A 14380-nucleotide genomic window follows, 5' to 3' on the forward strand; every position below is an offset into this window, starting at 1 on the left:
TCAAAGTAGAAAAGGCTCCACCACAAAATGCTGTCTGGCTAAATGGAAGACTGCTTCTCCACTCTGTGGCAGCAGAACCATTTCTGTTCAGGGGCTGTGGTCATTCCTGTTGTTCTTGACTACATCCTTCCTCTTAAAATGTCAGGCCTTTCTTTTAGCATTCTGTGGGTCCACCTAGCAGCAATCAGCGCCTTTAATCCTCCATTTGAAGGATATACTTTTTTCCCCCTCACCTAGATTAGTCAGATTTCTGAGAGGCCTCATTAGAGCCTTCCCATCCCTTATGAAGCCCTGCACCACAATGGGACTTCAAGTCTTGTACTTTCCACACTTACCAGAGCTCCCTTTGAGCTGTTGTCACTTGTTCCAAATCCATCTCTCTATGAAAGTAGTCACCTTCCTAGTCGCCACAACATCAATGAGAAGGGTTAGTGTATTAAGAGAGCTGATGGCAGACCCACCATATTTCTTAAGGAGAAGGTTTCTTTTCATCTCCATCCAAAATTCATTCCTAAGGTGATCTGAGTTTCACATGAATCAACTGATTTTCTTTACCAACCCTCATGCTTCTGGGGAAGAGAGGAGACTTCACTCTCTTGATGTCAGACGAACTTTGGCTTTTTACCTACAGAGAACAAAACCAATTAAAAAAACATCTAGGCTTTTTGTTGCTATAGCAGAATGAAAATGGGAATAAGCATTACTTGCTCAGACACTAAGTAGATTTCTGGATGTATCCTTCTTCGCTATCAGTTGGATTATCTCACCCCATGGGTAAGAGCCCATTCCACTAGAACACAGGCAACTTCAGCAGCATCATTTGGAGCTGTACTTATTCTGGACGTTTGGAAGGTGGTTAGCTGGATTTCATCCACACTTTCAGAAAGCATTACACTTAGGTCCAGGCCTCTTCTGCAGATGCAACATTTGGAACAGCAGTGTTAGTCTTCTATAAAAGCTGTATCCTCGCACCCTCCTGCTCTCTGAATACTGCTTACTAATCACCAATGTGTGGAACACATATAGGAACCAGCACTCGAAGAAATGGAGGTTATTCACCTGTAACTGGAGGTTCATAGAGATGTGTGAACCCTATCTGTATTCCACTACCCACCCTTCTTCCTCTCTACTGTGGATATTGTTTGATTTGCAGTAAGAAAAGGAACTGGAGATGTCAGTCAACACCACCTTTATGTCCTCAGATCAGAGCACAAGGAGAGCAACTGTCTAGGCATGGAGCAACAGACGCTGCTTGCTTACAGAGCATCGGTCTCAGGTTCATAGAGCCCGGGTATACACGTGTGGAGTACAAACAGGGTCATAGGGACCACACATCTCTAAAAACCTCCTGTTATGAGTGAATAACCTTTATTTCAGGCTCTCTCAAAACTCAGGCAGACATTGGTTCTTCATTGGTTACAAGTGGGTCACGTTGTCAAGGTTTCTGCACAATTGTAATAGCTAGAGACTTGCAAGAAATCTGAAACTGGAAAGCAATTGAGAAGTCTGTCCAGGCATTCTGTCTAGTGATTCACACACCTCTGGGGAAGAGGGTGCGCCCCACACTTTGGGGAACACTATTTTGCTGGAAGCAATGTGTTCCTGTGCTGTGTGCCCACTCAGGTACTCTAGTGTGGGGAACAGGGTCATAGCCCTGCCCAAGCCCATACCTCCTGCCTCCTTGGGGGAGTCTAGTGCTGCCAGTAGTGTTGTACTCATGCAACTCTTGTTCTCACATGAGTGGAAGTAATGGGATTATGCTGGCCCCTGAACAGTGATTCAAGGCTGGTGGGAGACGCCTTGAGCCCTTTCCCCTCTCTCTGCCAATTTGTAGAGGGCTGTCTGTCTTGTGGTCCAATTATTTATAAATGTGATGTTATTTTAAAAGCATTAACACCATTACTTTGCCTTTTCTGTTTTTTTTTTTCTGTTTTTCCTTTGGCTTTTTGTATTCAAAGCATGTATCTTGTACAGGAAAAAAGGGAGGAATAGTTTTTATATCACTTTGTACTGGCTGAATGGCTAGAGTAGCTCAATATGTATATTTTGTACACTTTTTTTTTTATACTGGCAGAATCATTTCTGTCATTCTGTGTACTGTCACCAGGGAGAGAATGCAATGACTAAACAGATGCTGTGTGCTATATGAAAAACTAAATCTTCTCTAGGGCATTCATCTGCCCTGGAATTCATGTAATTTCTTACCCGTTCTGAGAATGAGATGTAAAATTTGCTCCCTTCTTAATGTTTGTTTTTACTTTGTTAGGGTATCTCTTTAGTGGAAACTGTATAAAATTCATTTTTCATTACTTAAAGTAATAAACTGCAGTTGTCATCTCTATTTTGTGTGAGACATTTCTCATTGGTTTGTTGTTTTTGGAAGTTCATAATTCTCTCTATATAGTGCTTTTATAACCAAAAGGAAATTTATACCTGTATATTTTCAAGTCCTTGTGTTACTCCATTCAACAAAACCACCATTTTATTCTTGCAGATATAATAGGTATTTCTTCTTCGAATAGCGTCCCTATGGGTGCTCCACTGTAGGTGTGCTTGTGTCCCTGCGCTGCTGATCGGAGGACTTAGGTAGCAGTGTTTGTTAGGCCTGCACATGCGCTGACCCCCCTCATGCTGTGCATGAGGCTAATCAGCGCAAGCAGGCTAACCCCGTCAATTCCTTCTCAGCCACTCCTAACAAGAGACGTAGCAATTCACAGTCCATTAAAACTATCACTTTAATTTACATATCCATAGTTAATCTCCTAGTTTATAGTTATAGTTTTGTTTTCTAATTTTATCCTTGAAATGAAAATTAAAAAAAAAAACTACTTTAATTTCTTTTCCCGCACTTTTTTGCCTGCCAGGGACCCTTCCATCCAGTGGGGTATGCCCGGGCTTTAAGGAATATCTCACTTGCAATGAGACCATCCTGATTGCAGACAAGCACTCAGTGCATTCGCTGCCTCAGACTGAGAGCTTGACAGAAGATCATCTTCATGGTGGCTGCTCTCAGGCCTGAGTCACCTGGCAGACGTGAATCTTCCCCTCAGCCCTCTACATCTGAGGGCGGTGGGTCGAAGAAACAAGCTGCAGACTCCTCTCATAAATAATCTAATAAATGGGTGGGAAGTCCCCACAGTGAACCGTGACATAACTGTAAGTAGCGCCTACCTGCAAGCAGGCAGATGAAAAATACTATGTGCCTGCCAAGGAATTTGAATTCCTTTTTTTCCATTGACCATCCAACTCCATCGTGGTGGATGCCATCAACTCCTGCGGCTGCAAACGCCAGTCGAGGGCTACTCCCAGTGACAGGGATTGGAAGTGCCTGGACCTTTTCAGAAGGAGAGCGTTATCCTCAGCCACTCTTTCATTCCATATTACCAGCTACCAGGCCCTCACAGCAAAGTATGACTACATAAACTATTCAAAACTGAATGACTTCATTGAATGGGTGCCAGAGTCACAATCTGACCAATTTAAGCCCATTGTCCAATGGGCCAGTTAGTGGCAAAGATATAGGTGCAGTGTGCCATCAATGCAGCTGACACAGTGGCTAGCTCCATTTCTACAGCTGTGGTTGTGTGACAGGTGTTTTGGCTCCACCTGTCGGGCTTCCCAAAGGAGGTGCAGTCTATTGTGGAAGACCTCCCATTTGGGGGCACAAAGCTCTTTGCCAAGAAGACTGATGCCTCCCTTCACACCTTGTAGGATTCTAGGACAACTTTCTGGTTGCTGGGTAACTATACGCAAAATGCATTAATTTATAAGGAGTCTCACTGTAATTAGCAACATATTATCAAGGTGACATACCAAAGGATCAAACCCTAGGCCCACTGACAGATGGAACAAAATAGGAAATATAAAGGGTTGAGGCTTTCGCTTCTCTTTTATACACTTGGGCCCAAATCTCTCTTATGACCTGGACCCAAATAGCGTTTTTTGGCCTGCACCATTGGAGAGATAATAAAAGGAAAGGAAATGACATGTGGAAATACCCCCAGCACATGGGGCTTCCTGGCTGATGTAAAGCTGTCAGAACGACTGTGTTCTGGCTCTCAGCAAATGGCTGGCAGAGATAGGGATGGGGTGTATCCCGAGGGCTACTGCATTCCAGCTGTCTGTGCTCAGATGACTGGGAGCCCTTAGGAGACCATGGCCCGGTCAAGCATTAATTAGAGCAGTCTAACTTAATCTCACGTGTGGACATGTCCCTGGGAAAGCCCAGAATACAGGAAGCACAGAGGTGGTTTAAAGGCCCTTTTGCCCCTTCCATTCCTGCACTGATTTCAGTAATAAAGGAACTAAGAATTGGGCTCAAAATCTTTGCAATATGCAGCTTATGTGTCATTGTCCAGATTTCCTAGCTAGCTAAAGCTTTTACTGGTTCCAGTGTTGCTTGCAGATGAGCACATAATTCCAAAAGCATATCTATGAAGGCAGTAATTTGGAGTACCCAATTTACTAAAAAACAAAAACAAAATCCTAGTGTATTTAAACTTAGCAAAGATCGCATTCCTCACTGAGTATTATGAATATGCCGACAATTAAGTTTTAAAGTAAAACTGTTTTTAACTATGTAATGCAGATCTCTGAAATTTTTGTTAATGAAAAGTATGGATTTTTTCATCTTTACATAACTTAAAGATAGCTGAACAGACTTTGTTCAGGGCTGAGACCAAGCATTAAAAATGTCATTTTAGTACATATTTGTTAAAATTAAGAATCTTTTTTAAAATATTAGATTAGAGCGGAATGATCTTTTCAGTGTCTCTTCACTGATGCAGACAACAGACAGCTTCTCCCCAGAATAAATTGCCTTTATAATCTCAAGTCTCGGTTAGTGCCATGTGCTTTCGCATACACTGTTCTTGAAAAGCACACAGAAGATTCAGCTAGCGTGTAACATAACAACTTTTGAATGAGTCATACTGTTTATCAATGCCAGCTCAGCTCTGCATTAGCTATATCTGCTTCTGAGAGTACAGCTTGAGGTGAGGTTTTCAGTTGATAAAGACTTAAATTATATGTTTTCTAAAGGATCACCTTTCTCCCCCTGTTCTGTCAGGGTAGTTATGATCTTCTGGGTTGCTCTTGCTGATAGGGATCATGAACTTTCCAGAATTAGCTTTCTCAGTCTTTCAGAGCCCAAGCTGACAATCTTCAGGGTGCAATATAAGATACAAAGGCTCAGACCTTCCTTTATTAGTATAAATACTATTTTTCTTTTCTTTTCTTTCTTACACATTCAAAAGTTTTTAACAAGAAACACAGCAAACTGAAGGTGTGCTCACAATATAAAAGAAGGACTTTGTAGAAAATTGAGAAATAAAACACAAAATTTTTCGAAAGACATTCCAGGTGTGCAGAGGATGAAAGAAAGCACAGAGACTTTTCTGAGAAGATGAAATGGATATTGATGCTGGCATCAAGGATGGATTATTTTGTGAGGGTTTGGGGGAAGACAAGGGTGCCAATTTATGCCAGGGCTGCATGCAGTAGCGCAGGGGTGGCCAACCTGTGGCTCCGGAGAAGTTAATATGCTGCTCCTTATATAGGCACTGATTCCAGGGCTGGGGCTACAGGCACCAACTTTCCAGTGTGCTGGGGGGTGCTCGCTGCTCAACCCCTGGCTCTGCCACAGGCCCTGCCCCCACTCCACCTCTTCCCGCCCCCTCCCCTGAGCCTGCTATGCCCTAGCTCCTCCCCCTCCCTTCCCACCCCCCCCCCCGAGCCTCCTGCATACCACAAAACAGCTGAGCGGGAAGTGCGGGGAGGGAGGGGGAGGCGCTGATCGGCAGGACTGCCAGTGGGCAGGAGGCACTGGGAGTGGGGGAGTGGGGGGAGAGCTGATATGGGGGCTGCTGATTATTACTGTAGCTCTTCGGTAATGTACATTGGTAAATTCTGGCTCCTTCTCAGGCTTAGGTTGGCCACCCCTGCAGTAGTGCCTTAAAACAAGGACAAGAAGTTTTGAACTTAGTTCACAGTGCAAAAGGAAGGTGGTAAAATTTCTGAAAGAAAGGGATGGAGGTGTGTGAGGTATTTTAAGAGGTGAGTGAGAAAGATGAGTTGGCAGTGGTAATGTGGACAATTTGGAGGAAAAAACAAATTTAATATAGGAAAGACCGGTTACAAATAGTATATAGTAATCAAGTAAGGCAAATGACTGAGATATAGAGCAGCGATTTAGCTGATTGGATGGAAAAGTTGTGAAGGAAAAAGGGACAGGACTTGGTCCTTTGTTGAACATAGAACTAATTTAACAACTTGGTTGGATTAGAATCGTAGACTTTAAGGTCGGAAGGTGGTGTTTTTAACTGCATCTTTGTTTTAGAGTTTACTTTGCCAATGTATATGTATTTTAACTGGTGAAAGGTGCCCAGGAACCCTTGGGTGCCATTTATGAATCTTTAAACAGTTAACGCTAACTAGAGCATCACTTTGATAATATAAAAACTGACCAAAAATTTTATATAAAAATATTCCATCTTATTTCTCCATTTTTATGGCTTAAATTGTCAATACCATTTGATAAAATTGAGCTTTGTCAGTGTCTCTATTATAGTAACATATTAATTGAGCACTGCTGTATAGGGACAAAACATCACATTCCTCCTTACACTTTTACTCTTCTAATGAAGCTAAATTGGTCACTCCCATTGTTTCCTTTTTCCCACTGTTTTTTGTGCTGTCTTCCATGCTTCACTGTATGTTTAGGATATCTTCTCTATTCTAAGTGTGTCTTCATTCAAAGTTGTCCTGAATATTCTGGGTGAGATCCTGAATCCTGCTTCGACCCCTTTACACTATGCTGGAATGGCATAAAGTAACCCTAAAAGGTCCTGGTCATGTTTAGGGAGGGGGAAATAAGGGAAAAGATAAGAAAGCTGCCTCTTGCAGACCCTCTTGTGAGCACCGGTGTTGGAGAGTGCTGGAGTGAGGCTGGGATTATGAGGGACATGTCAGGGATTAGGTATGCACCATGCAGCACTGTGGACATTCCAGGCTCTGCATCCCACAGGGCAGACTGGGGAAGCTGCTGTAATTTAGACAGGCCCCCAACAATATTCTTAAATTATGCTGGTGTCCTTTCCAGCTTCCAGAACTGCCCAGAATCAGGAAGCCAAAGGTTGCTAATAGACCCTTTATACCCCCACCCTCCTGAGTGGAGAGTTCTGTGCAGCATCACTTTGAGGCACAGCACAGAATCTCACCTTAGTGTCACTGTAGCGTCTTATGTGAAGTGCATAATTACTGATTCATAGCCATAAAATCTGACACTTCTCAGCAAACAATACCCATTTTCAAGTTAGCATCATTCTCTAAATCAGGGATCTCAAACTCAAATCACTACGAGGGCAGCATGAGGACTTGTACATTGGCCCGAGGGCTGCATCACTGACACCTTTTCATATAAAGATACAAAAGCCCCCCCTCTGCCCCTGGCCCCGCCCCCACTCCATGAGGCCCCGCCCTTGCCTTGCCTCTTCCCACCCCTTCCCCGCCCTCATTCAATCCCTTCCCCAAGTCCCCACCCCAACTCTGCCCCCTCCCTGCCCTAATCCAACCCCTTCTCCAAATCCCTGCCCCGCCTCTTCTCTGCCTCCTCCCCTGAGCGCATGGTTCCCTGATACCCTCCTCCCCCCCCCGGAAAGCGCTAATCACTGCCAAACAGCTGTTTGGCGGCAGGAAGCACTTGGAGTTACGCAGAGGAGCGGGGACGTGGCGCGCTGAGGGGGTTGTGGGGCAGTGGATGAGGGGAGCTTGGCGGCTGCAGGAAATAAACTCCGGGGGGTGTGAGGATCTTGGCAGGCCACAGCAAATAACTCCGCGGGCTGCATGCGACCTGCAGGCTGCGTGTTTCAGACCCCTGCTCTAAATCTTCCAAATATTCTTCTGTGGCTTGTATGTTTAGACTGTAAGCTCCTTGGGCAAGCGACTGTTTTTTCCTTTGGCTGTTGGTCAGTACCAAGTAAAATTTGAGTGCTTTAAAATAATATTATTGTAGTTTAGTGAGAAATTGTATTAATTGCAGTATATTTATAGATATTTCTCTGCTGGCTTCCTTCCAGGCCTCAGTACCTCTAAGACATGTATTGTTTCAAATGACTAATGATGGATAGGTCAACTTAAATAATTGTTTTGTGGGATATGTTGATTACATTTGATGGTGTTAGTCTGCATGATTTTTGCTAGTTTTGAGTTACCGTTGTCAATTGATGCACAAGATACAGTTCCATAGGTAATGTTGAGTTGAGTGTTGCACTTAAAGTTGGAATTCAGCCTCTTTATTATTCATGAAAAAATACAGCATATCCTCCCTGGCCAAAATGACACCACTTAAAATTTCAGTAATGCATAAACTTTGGGAGAAAAGTCAAGTAAATTTATTAGGTAATTTGAGCTATAATTAATTTTATTCGGGATTGCACACTTCATAGCTCGTGTGGGCTGAGCTTATTGCCCATGCCAGGGGCTCCTTGCATTCCTCCATTCCTCTCCACAAGCTCCCTGTGTGCCATCCTCCCATCCCCTTCTGTTTCAGGGACTCCCTGTAATTCTCCCAATCTCCCCACTGCCAGGGGTTCTGTTTGCCTCCCATTTCCCACCTCCTCCCATACCAGGATCCCATTCTCCCTCCAGGCACCACCATTCCTATTTCCCCCCATGCTACCTATTCCTCCTTTTCCCCCACCCATACTAGGATCCCCCCATTTCCCTGCCCATCGGGGGGGTTCTGTTAACTCTCCCCCATTCCAGGGTCCCCCATTGCATTGTGTTCCCCCATTCCCATTTTCCCCCATACTAGGGTCCCCCAATCTCTCCCCCACCAGGGGTTCTGAGTGCCCCACATTACCACCTCCACCCTATACCAGCGTCCTCCATTCTCTCCATTATGTCAGGTTTCTGTGTCCCCAGATCCCTTTCTTCCTCATTCTCCACTCCATGCCAGGAGCTGTTTGTATCCCACCCTGTTTTGTCTGGGTGAAAGTCATTTAGGATGTCATCATGTGAAAAACTATTGGGAGAATGAGCAGAGATCAGATAAGGTATTGTTATGTTGAAAGTCTTTAATGAGTGCCATTAGTTTATTCCTTATAGACAATTGTTGAGTGCTTGAAGCTGTGGCTGTGCTAATCAGATGGCAGGGACTCCATGTGTCCCCTGTTTTCTGGTTTACCCAAAAGCCAATAGAATTCTGGCCTCTGATACCAGGAACAGTCTTTGAACTTTTTGAATTTATCAGATAGGGCATTCAAAAGTTACTGCATTACAGACTGATAGAAAAATGCTATCAAGTGGATAGTAAGGTCTTCACAAGCTCGGCCAAAAAATTTAGCATCTCGTGTCAAATCTTTTTTTCATGGCCTTATTTTAACAGTGGAATAACACAGACTCTTCAGACTTCCCATATAGTTAAATGATCGAAATTTTTTGTTTTAGACTACTTCTAAATATTTTTTAAAGGATTAATAGTATTTCTTCCCTGTATTCTTACCCTGGTTTGAGGATCGCACTGGGGCTGAGACATGATATGTGTCTAGAATGATGCCCTACAGTGAAGCAGCACATGTTCAGAGGCAGAAACTTAGAAGCCTATGGAATTTTTACAGCCGAAAAATTTACATGTCTGGTTGAGTTTAGTCAGGCAGCAGCTAAGTGGCGGTTTTGTGGATCTCAGTGGTGCTTACATTGAGACTGAGACACCTAAGTCCCTTTGTTGATATGGCCCCATTGATATTTGTTGCCTGTATTTGTTGCAGGCACTGTGAAGAATTATTTTGTTGTGATTTACTATTGCCTATGTTGATATTGACCTAAATGTGTTTCATTCTTTGATTGTGATAGACAAGCTTTGGGGACCTTTGCCTGTGTTTTTAGTTTATACTAGGTACACCAATTAAATTCTGGACCTTAGTACCTTAAGAGTTACAGATGGGACTTTCAAAAATGTTTGGTATGAGCTGAGCTCTGCTCCCAGTGAAGTCAATGGCAAAATTCCATTGACTTCAGTAGGGCCAGGATATCACCCTGGGAGTTTTACCATTGACTGTAAATGGAGCAGCGTTAGACCAATGCTGAATACTTTTAAAAATCTTACCCTGTGTGCATCCCACCCTTAGGTGCCCAAATTATGGGCTTAAGAGCCTAACTTTAGACTTCTATCCTTGAACTTTTTGGTCTATGTGCCATAAAAGAGTTTACAGTAATTTTGTTTATGTACTAAAGGTCTAAATAACTTCTAATTATTAAAAATGAAGCAAATTTATTTTAGTATCAAGATTTATGCCATTAAGAGAAAAATTCTAAAAATACAGTTTTTATCCCCTGATGCATATGCTTACTTATAAGTAGTCCCATTGAAGTCAATGGGATGATACATGTAACTAAAGTTATGTACACACTTAAGTGTTTGCAGACAGCCTCCTACTAGTGGCATTAAAACAAACAATATTTATAATTTAGTGTATATTATAAATTTTAATCTAAAGATGCTATAGAGCAGTTTTTCAAATTAGTTTTAGAAAGACTGAACCTGATTTAAATCAATTATTGCGGGGGGGGAATCAAGTGATTTCAATTGGGTTGTTTTAAATTGCTCCATCCTGAAAGGTACATTTTCAAGAGTAGGATGGAATTACATACATATAAATTCATGTTTTTTTCCCTTCTCTGTGTGTGATTTAGGCCTCAGGTAAGAAAACAGTACCTAATTCTGCCTTGTGGTCCATGTACCTTTCTAGTACTGCTAAAATATAGCAATCAGCATACAATTCAATTTCAAGATTTACAGTTGATTGCCTTTTTGTGGCCATAATACTTAAAATGGAAGTTGTTCTAGAGTTTTTTTTACTTTTTGAAGCAAAACAAACTGCAGAAAAAACAGAATGGAATGACTGTAACAACCTGGAAAAGGAACCAGGAGTTTGTATTTTATTTATTTTCTGGAAGCATCATGACATTGAGGAATATATGGGGAAAAGAGTGATTCTTTTGTGAGTTTTTTTTTTCTTGGATAATTGATGAAAATCTCATTTGATTTTTTTAATCTCTCTCTCCCCTTCCCCCCCCCCCCTTACCACCAAAATGTACTTTTACAGAAACATAAGATAGATCTTTTCTACAAACTGCGCCATGTGATGAATGAACTCATTGACCTGCGTAGACAGCTACTGTCAGGTCACTTGACACAAGATCAGGTGCGAGAGGTCAAGAGACACCTTACAGTGCGACTGGACTGGGGTAATGAGTAAGTACAAGTACCATCCAAGTGCCATCTGTTTTAATTAAAATGGAATGTTTTTTTTGTGTAATGGAATTTGCAAACAGTTGAACTATCTCAAGTTGTTGGCAACTGAAACCAAATATCACTTTTTACATTCTGAGTTTATGGCGTACCCTCCTCCCCCATAGATATACATACAGTAATTAAAAATTCTAAAAATGTATGATTTGCTTCTATTATTAATTCCTTTCTGAAGGAGTCTGTATTTTTCAATGTGTTTTAGGCCTTTTCGTTTAAGTTGTACAGTGAATATTAACTCTGAGGTATTCTATGCATTGTAATTTATCTGCATTATTATTATTATTATTACCATTTTGCCATTTGAAAAATTGTTACTGTCAGTGGAACAGCTGTACAGTTGGGGTGACACTCTAGAATAGCCAGAACTGGCACTATCTGATCAAATGATTAACACTGTGGAGCTGAGGCTATAGTATTCAGATTTAATTTTGTTTTAGGTCTTGTAATCTGTATAATTCTCTGCTGATGCTTTCTCAGATTTTGTGCCCTGATGATCAGTCCTGTTGTAAAGAGGTGGCCATTTGAATCTTCTTTTATGGAGCCAAAGGGATTTACAGTAATTTAGAGTTGAATATGGAATTATAATTAATTACTTAACAAAAAACTAGCCCTATCCCAGAATCGACTCTTGGAAAACAGCAAGGAAAAAGCTTGGCTTGCCTAGTTCTAAGGCCAAGTGCCGTGAACAGATATGTTACGCGTGGCATGCACATGACCTTTTCAGAGGAAATGTCACCCCCTTTAGGCTTACAACAACCTTTCTTCAAGCAGGATGATGAATAAGTTATAATTAAAGTACAGAGTAAAATTCTGTGTAAGTTACCAAAAACAGAAAAAAATCAAATTTTCCTCCCTAACTTATTCTAGTCATGTCCACATTCCTTGAACACCTGTGTCAGGACTCCCATGGAGAAGAGTACTGGAATGAACTGTTCAAAAACTCAGCTGGCCTCTCTTCTTAAATTAATATATTAGTTTCTTCTTAGCTGAAAAAGAGGCTCTGAAAGATGTAGACTAACAGAATTACTTAAGTGATTGTCTTGCATTTTAACTCCCACTAATGTAAATGGAACCCAGTAACCATCATGATGCTTTGGGATTCAACCCAGACTAGTAAAGGGTTAAAAGAAAAGGAGTACTTGTGGCACCTTAGAGACTAACCAGTTTATTGAGCATGAGCTTTTGTGAGCTACAGCTCACTTCATCGGATGCATCCGATGAAGTGAGCTGTAGCTCACGAAAGCTCATGCTCAATAAACTGGTTAGTCTCTAAGGTGCCACAAGTACTCCTTTTCTTTTTACGAATACAGACTAACACGGCTGTTACTCTGAAACCTAGTAAAGGGTTGTTTCACCACCTGCCCCAGCAACTCTAGATGCCTTAAATGGTCTTGCTGTGGCTCACAGCCCTGACAACAACAGCCAGCAGACAAGCATGCAGGTCACACCCTGGTTTTCCATTGCTCAGTTACTTTTGCAGAGTGACCCAACACCCTCGCAGTTCCGAATATCCCCCAAATCATCTGCTAATGTGGCATCCTGCCTGAGGTTCCCAGAAATGTTGAACTCCTGTGTTATTCCTCTCAGCCTCAGTAAGTGAGAGTTTTGCTACTGCTAAGCTGTGTGACAACTCCCTCACAGACCAGCTTGTCTGTCTTGCCAGTAAACTCTTCAGGACACACCTTGTCTTGTATGTAACAAACAGTGAATCCCCAGCTCCCGAGTTCCCCAGAGATGTCTCCATGCCATGCCCAGCCCTCTCCTGGAACACTCTCAGAAGTTAATAAGTTTGCTACTCCTTTAAAGAAACTATGCACTGCAGTTCATTAATTTAATTAGAGTTTGACAACTCTCTTATTTCAATCATAGCACAGAATTGGTTTTTAGTAAAAGTAAAACAAGTTTATTTAACAAAAGGACATAGGATTAAGTGATACCAAGTAAAAGGAATAAAGATAAAAAGGGTTAAATGCAAACAAAAGTAAAAATACATTTCTAAGGCTAAAACTTAATTTCAGCAAATTACAGTCTTTGCCTAAGCAGGTTTCTCACCTAAACTCAGTTCCCAAAGACTTCAACCCACTTGTTTGAAGGATCCAACATTCCATAATTTCAAGAGCTCTGGTCCCTTTAATTTTCCCAAATGATGGATAATTATTAGGGTTCTCTCCCCATTCTTTTTAAAGTCCAGTAAACCTTTGAAATGTATTATTTGACAAGTAAGCCCAACAAAGCTTCCTCTCTCCTCCTGGGATGTAGATGCCATGATGTCTTCCTAAAGTTCATTGTCCCTACTTCAAGAGGCAGGAAGGCTTTCTGTTGTTGTTCCCTGCCTGTTGACTTCCTATCATATGGAAATGGGGCTTCCGTTGTTTTGATTCCATAATACTTAATTTACAATTGGAGACAGGTAGGTAGCTGTCCTTCCCGCCTGTTAGGGAGGAAAACCTATGCATTTGGTCACAGGACTTTAAAGCATATCATACAGTGAGTATCCATAATTCCTCATATAGCGTTAATGCATATGTTTCACAATGAACTGAATCACCAGTGTGATAAAAGACCTTGATACACTTTTATAATACAGTAATATTGTATACAACAGTTGATTCAATTGTATCTTTGAGGTTCAGCCCCACTGTCTTTAATAGTTATAGTCTCCCCCACTGCTAGTTTGATGGCTTTGTTTACCTTGCATGTAAACGCCATTTCATTGACTCTGCGTGGTGATCAGGTTGGTCAGACAAACAAGTACACATTTCTTTGTCTAGGGTATACTGTGCTTATGCATTGCTTGCCAAATACATTTTAAGAACATAATTCTAGAATATATCCATAACGAGGGGTGAAAGTAATATAAAATTTTTACTGGTACAGCCCTTTTAATCGCCGGCCCTGGGGCAGCTGCCTCTTTTTGAGCCCCTTGCTGTTGGCGGGCCTGCGGGGGGAGGGCGGGGAAAAAGGGGCAATGACATTAAAGCGCTACCAACAGGGCCGCTCACGGGGGGGAGCAAAAGGGGCAGCAACGTTAAAGCTCTGCAACAGCAAAGGACTCTCCTTAAAGTGCTT

The 14380-nt window shown here is 42.0% G+C and overlaps 1 protein-coding gene across 10 annotated transcripts in view; it reads left to right on the forward strand.

Moving 5' to 3' along the window:
• DOCK3 (dedicator of cytokinesis 3) overlaps positions 1-14380 on the forward strand; it is a 604430-nt gene that overhangs the window by 292110 nt on the left and 297940 nt on the right. For all 10 annotated transcript variants that reach the window (XM_043550359.1, XM_043550357.1, XM_043550356.1 and 7 more), the window contains exon 6: positions 11106-11254. In XM_043550359.1, the coding sequence (XP_043406294.1) occupies positions 11106-11254 (149 nt within the window). The remainder of the gene's footprint in view (positions 1-11105; positions 11255-14380) is intronic.

This window comes from Chelonia mydas, chromosome 7 (genome assembly GCF_015237465.2).
Source record: "Chelonia mydas isolate rCheMyd1 chromosome 7, rCheMyd1.pri.v2, whole genome shotgun sequence".
Classification (NCBI taxonomy): domain Eukaryota; kingdom Metazoa; phylum Chordata; order Testudines; family Cheloniidae; genus Chelonia; species Chelonia mydas.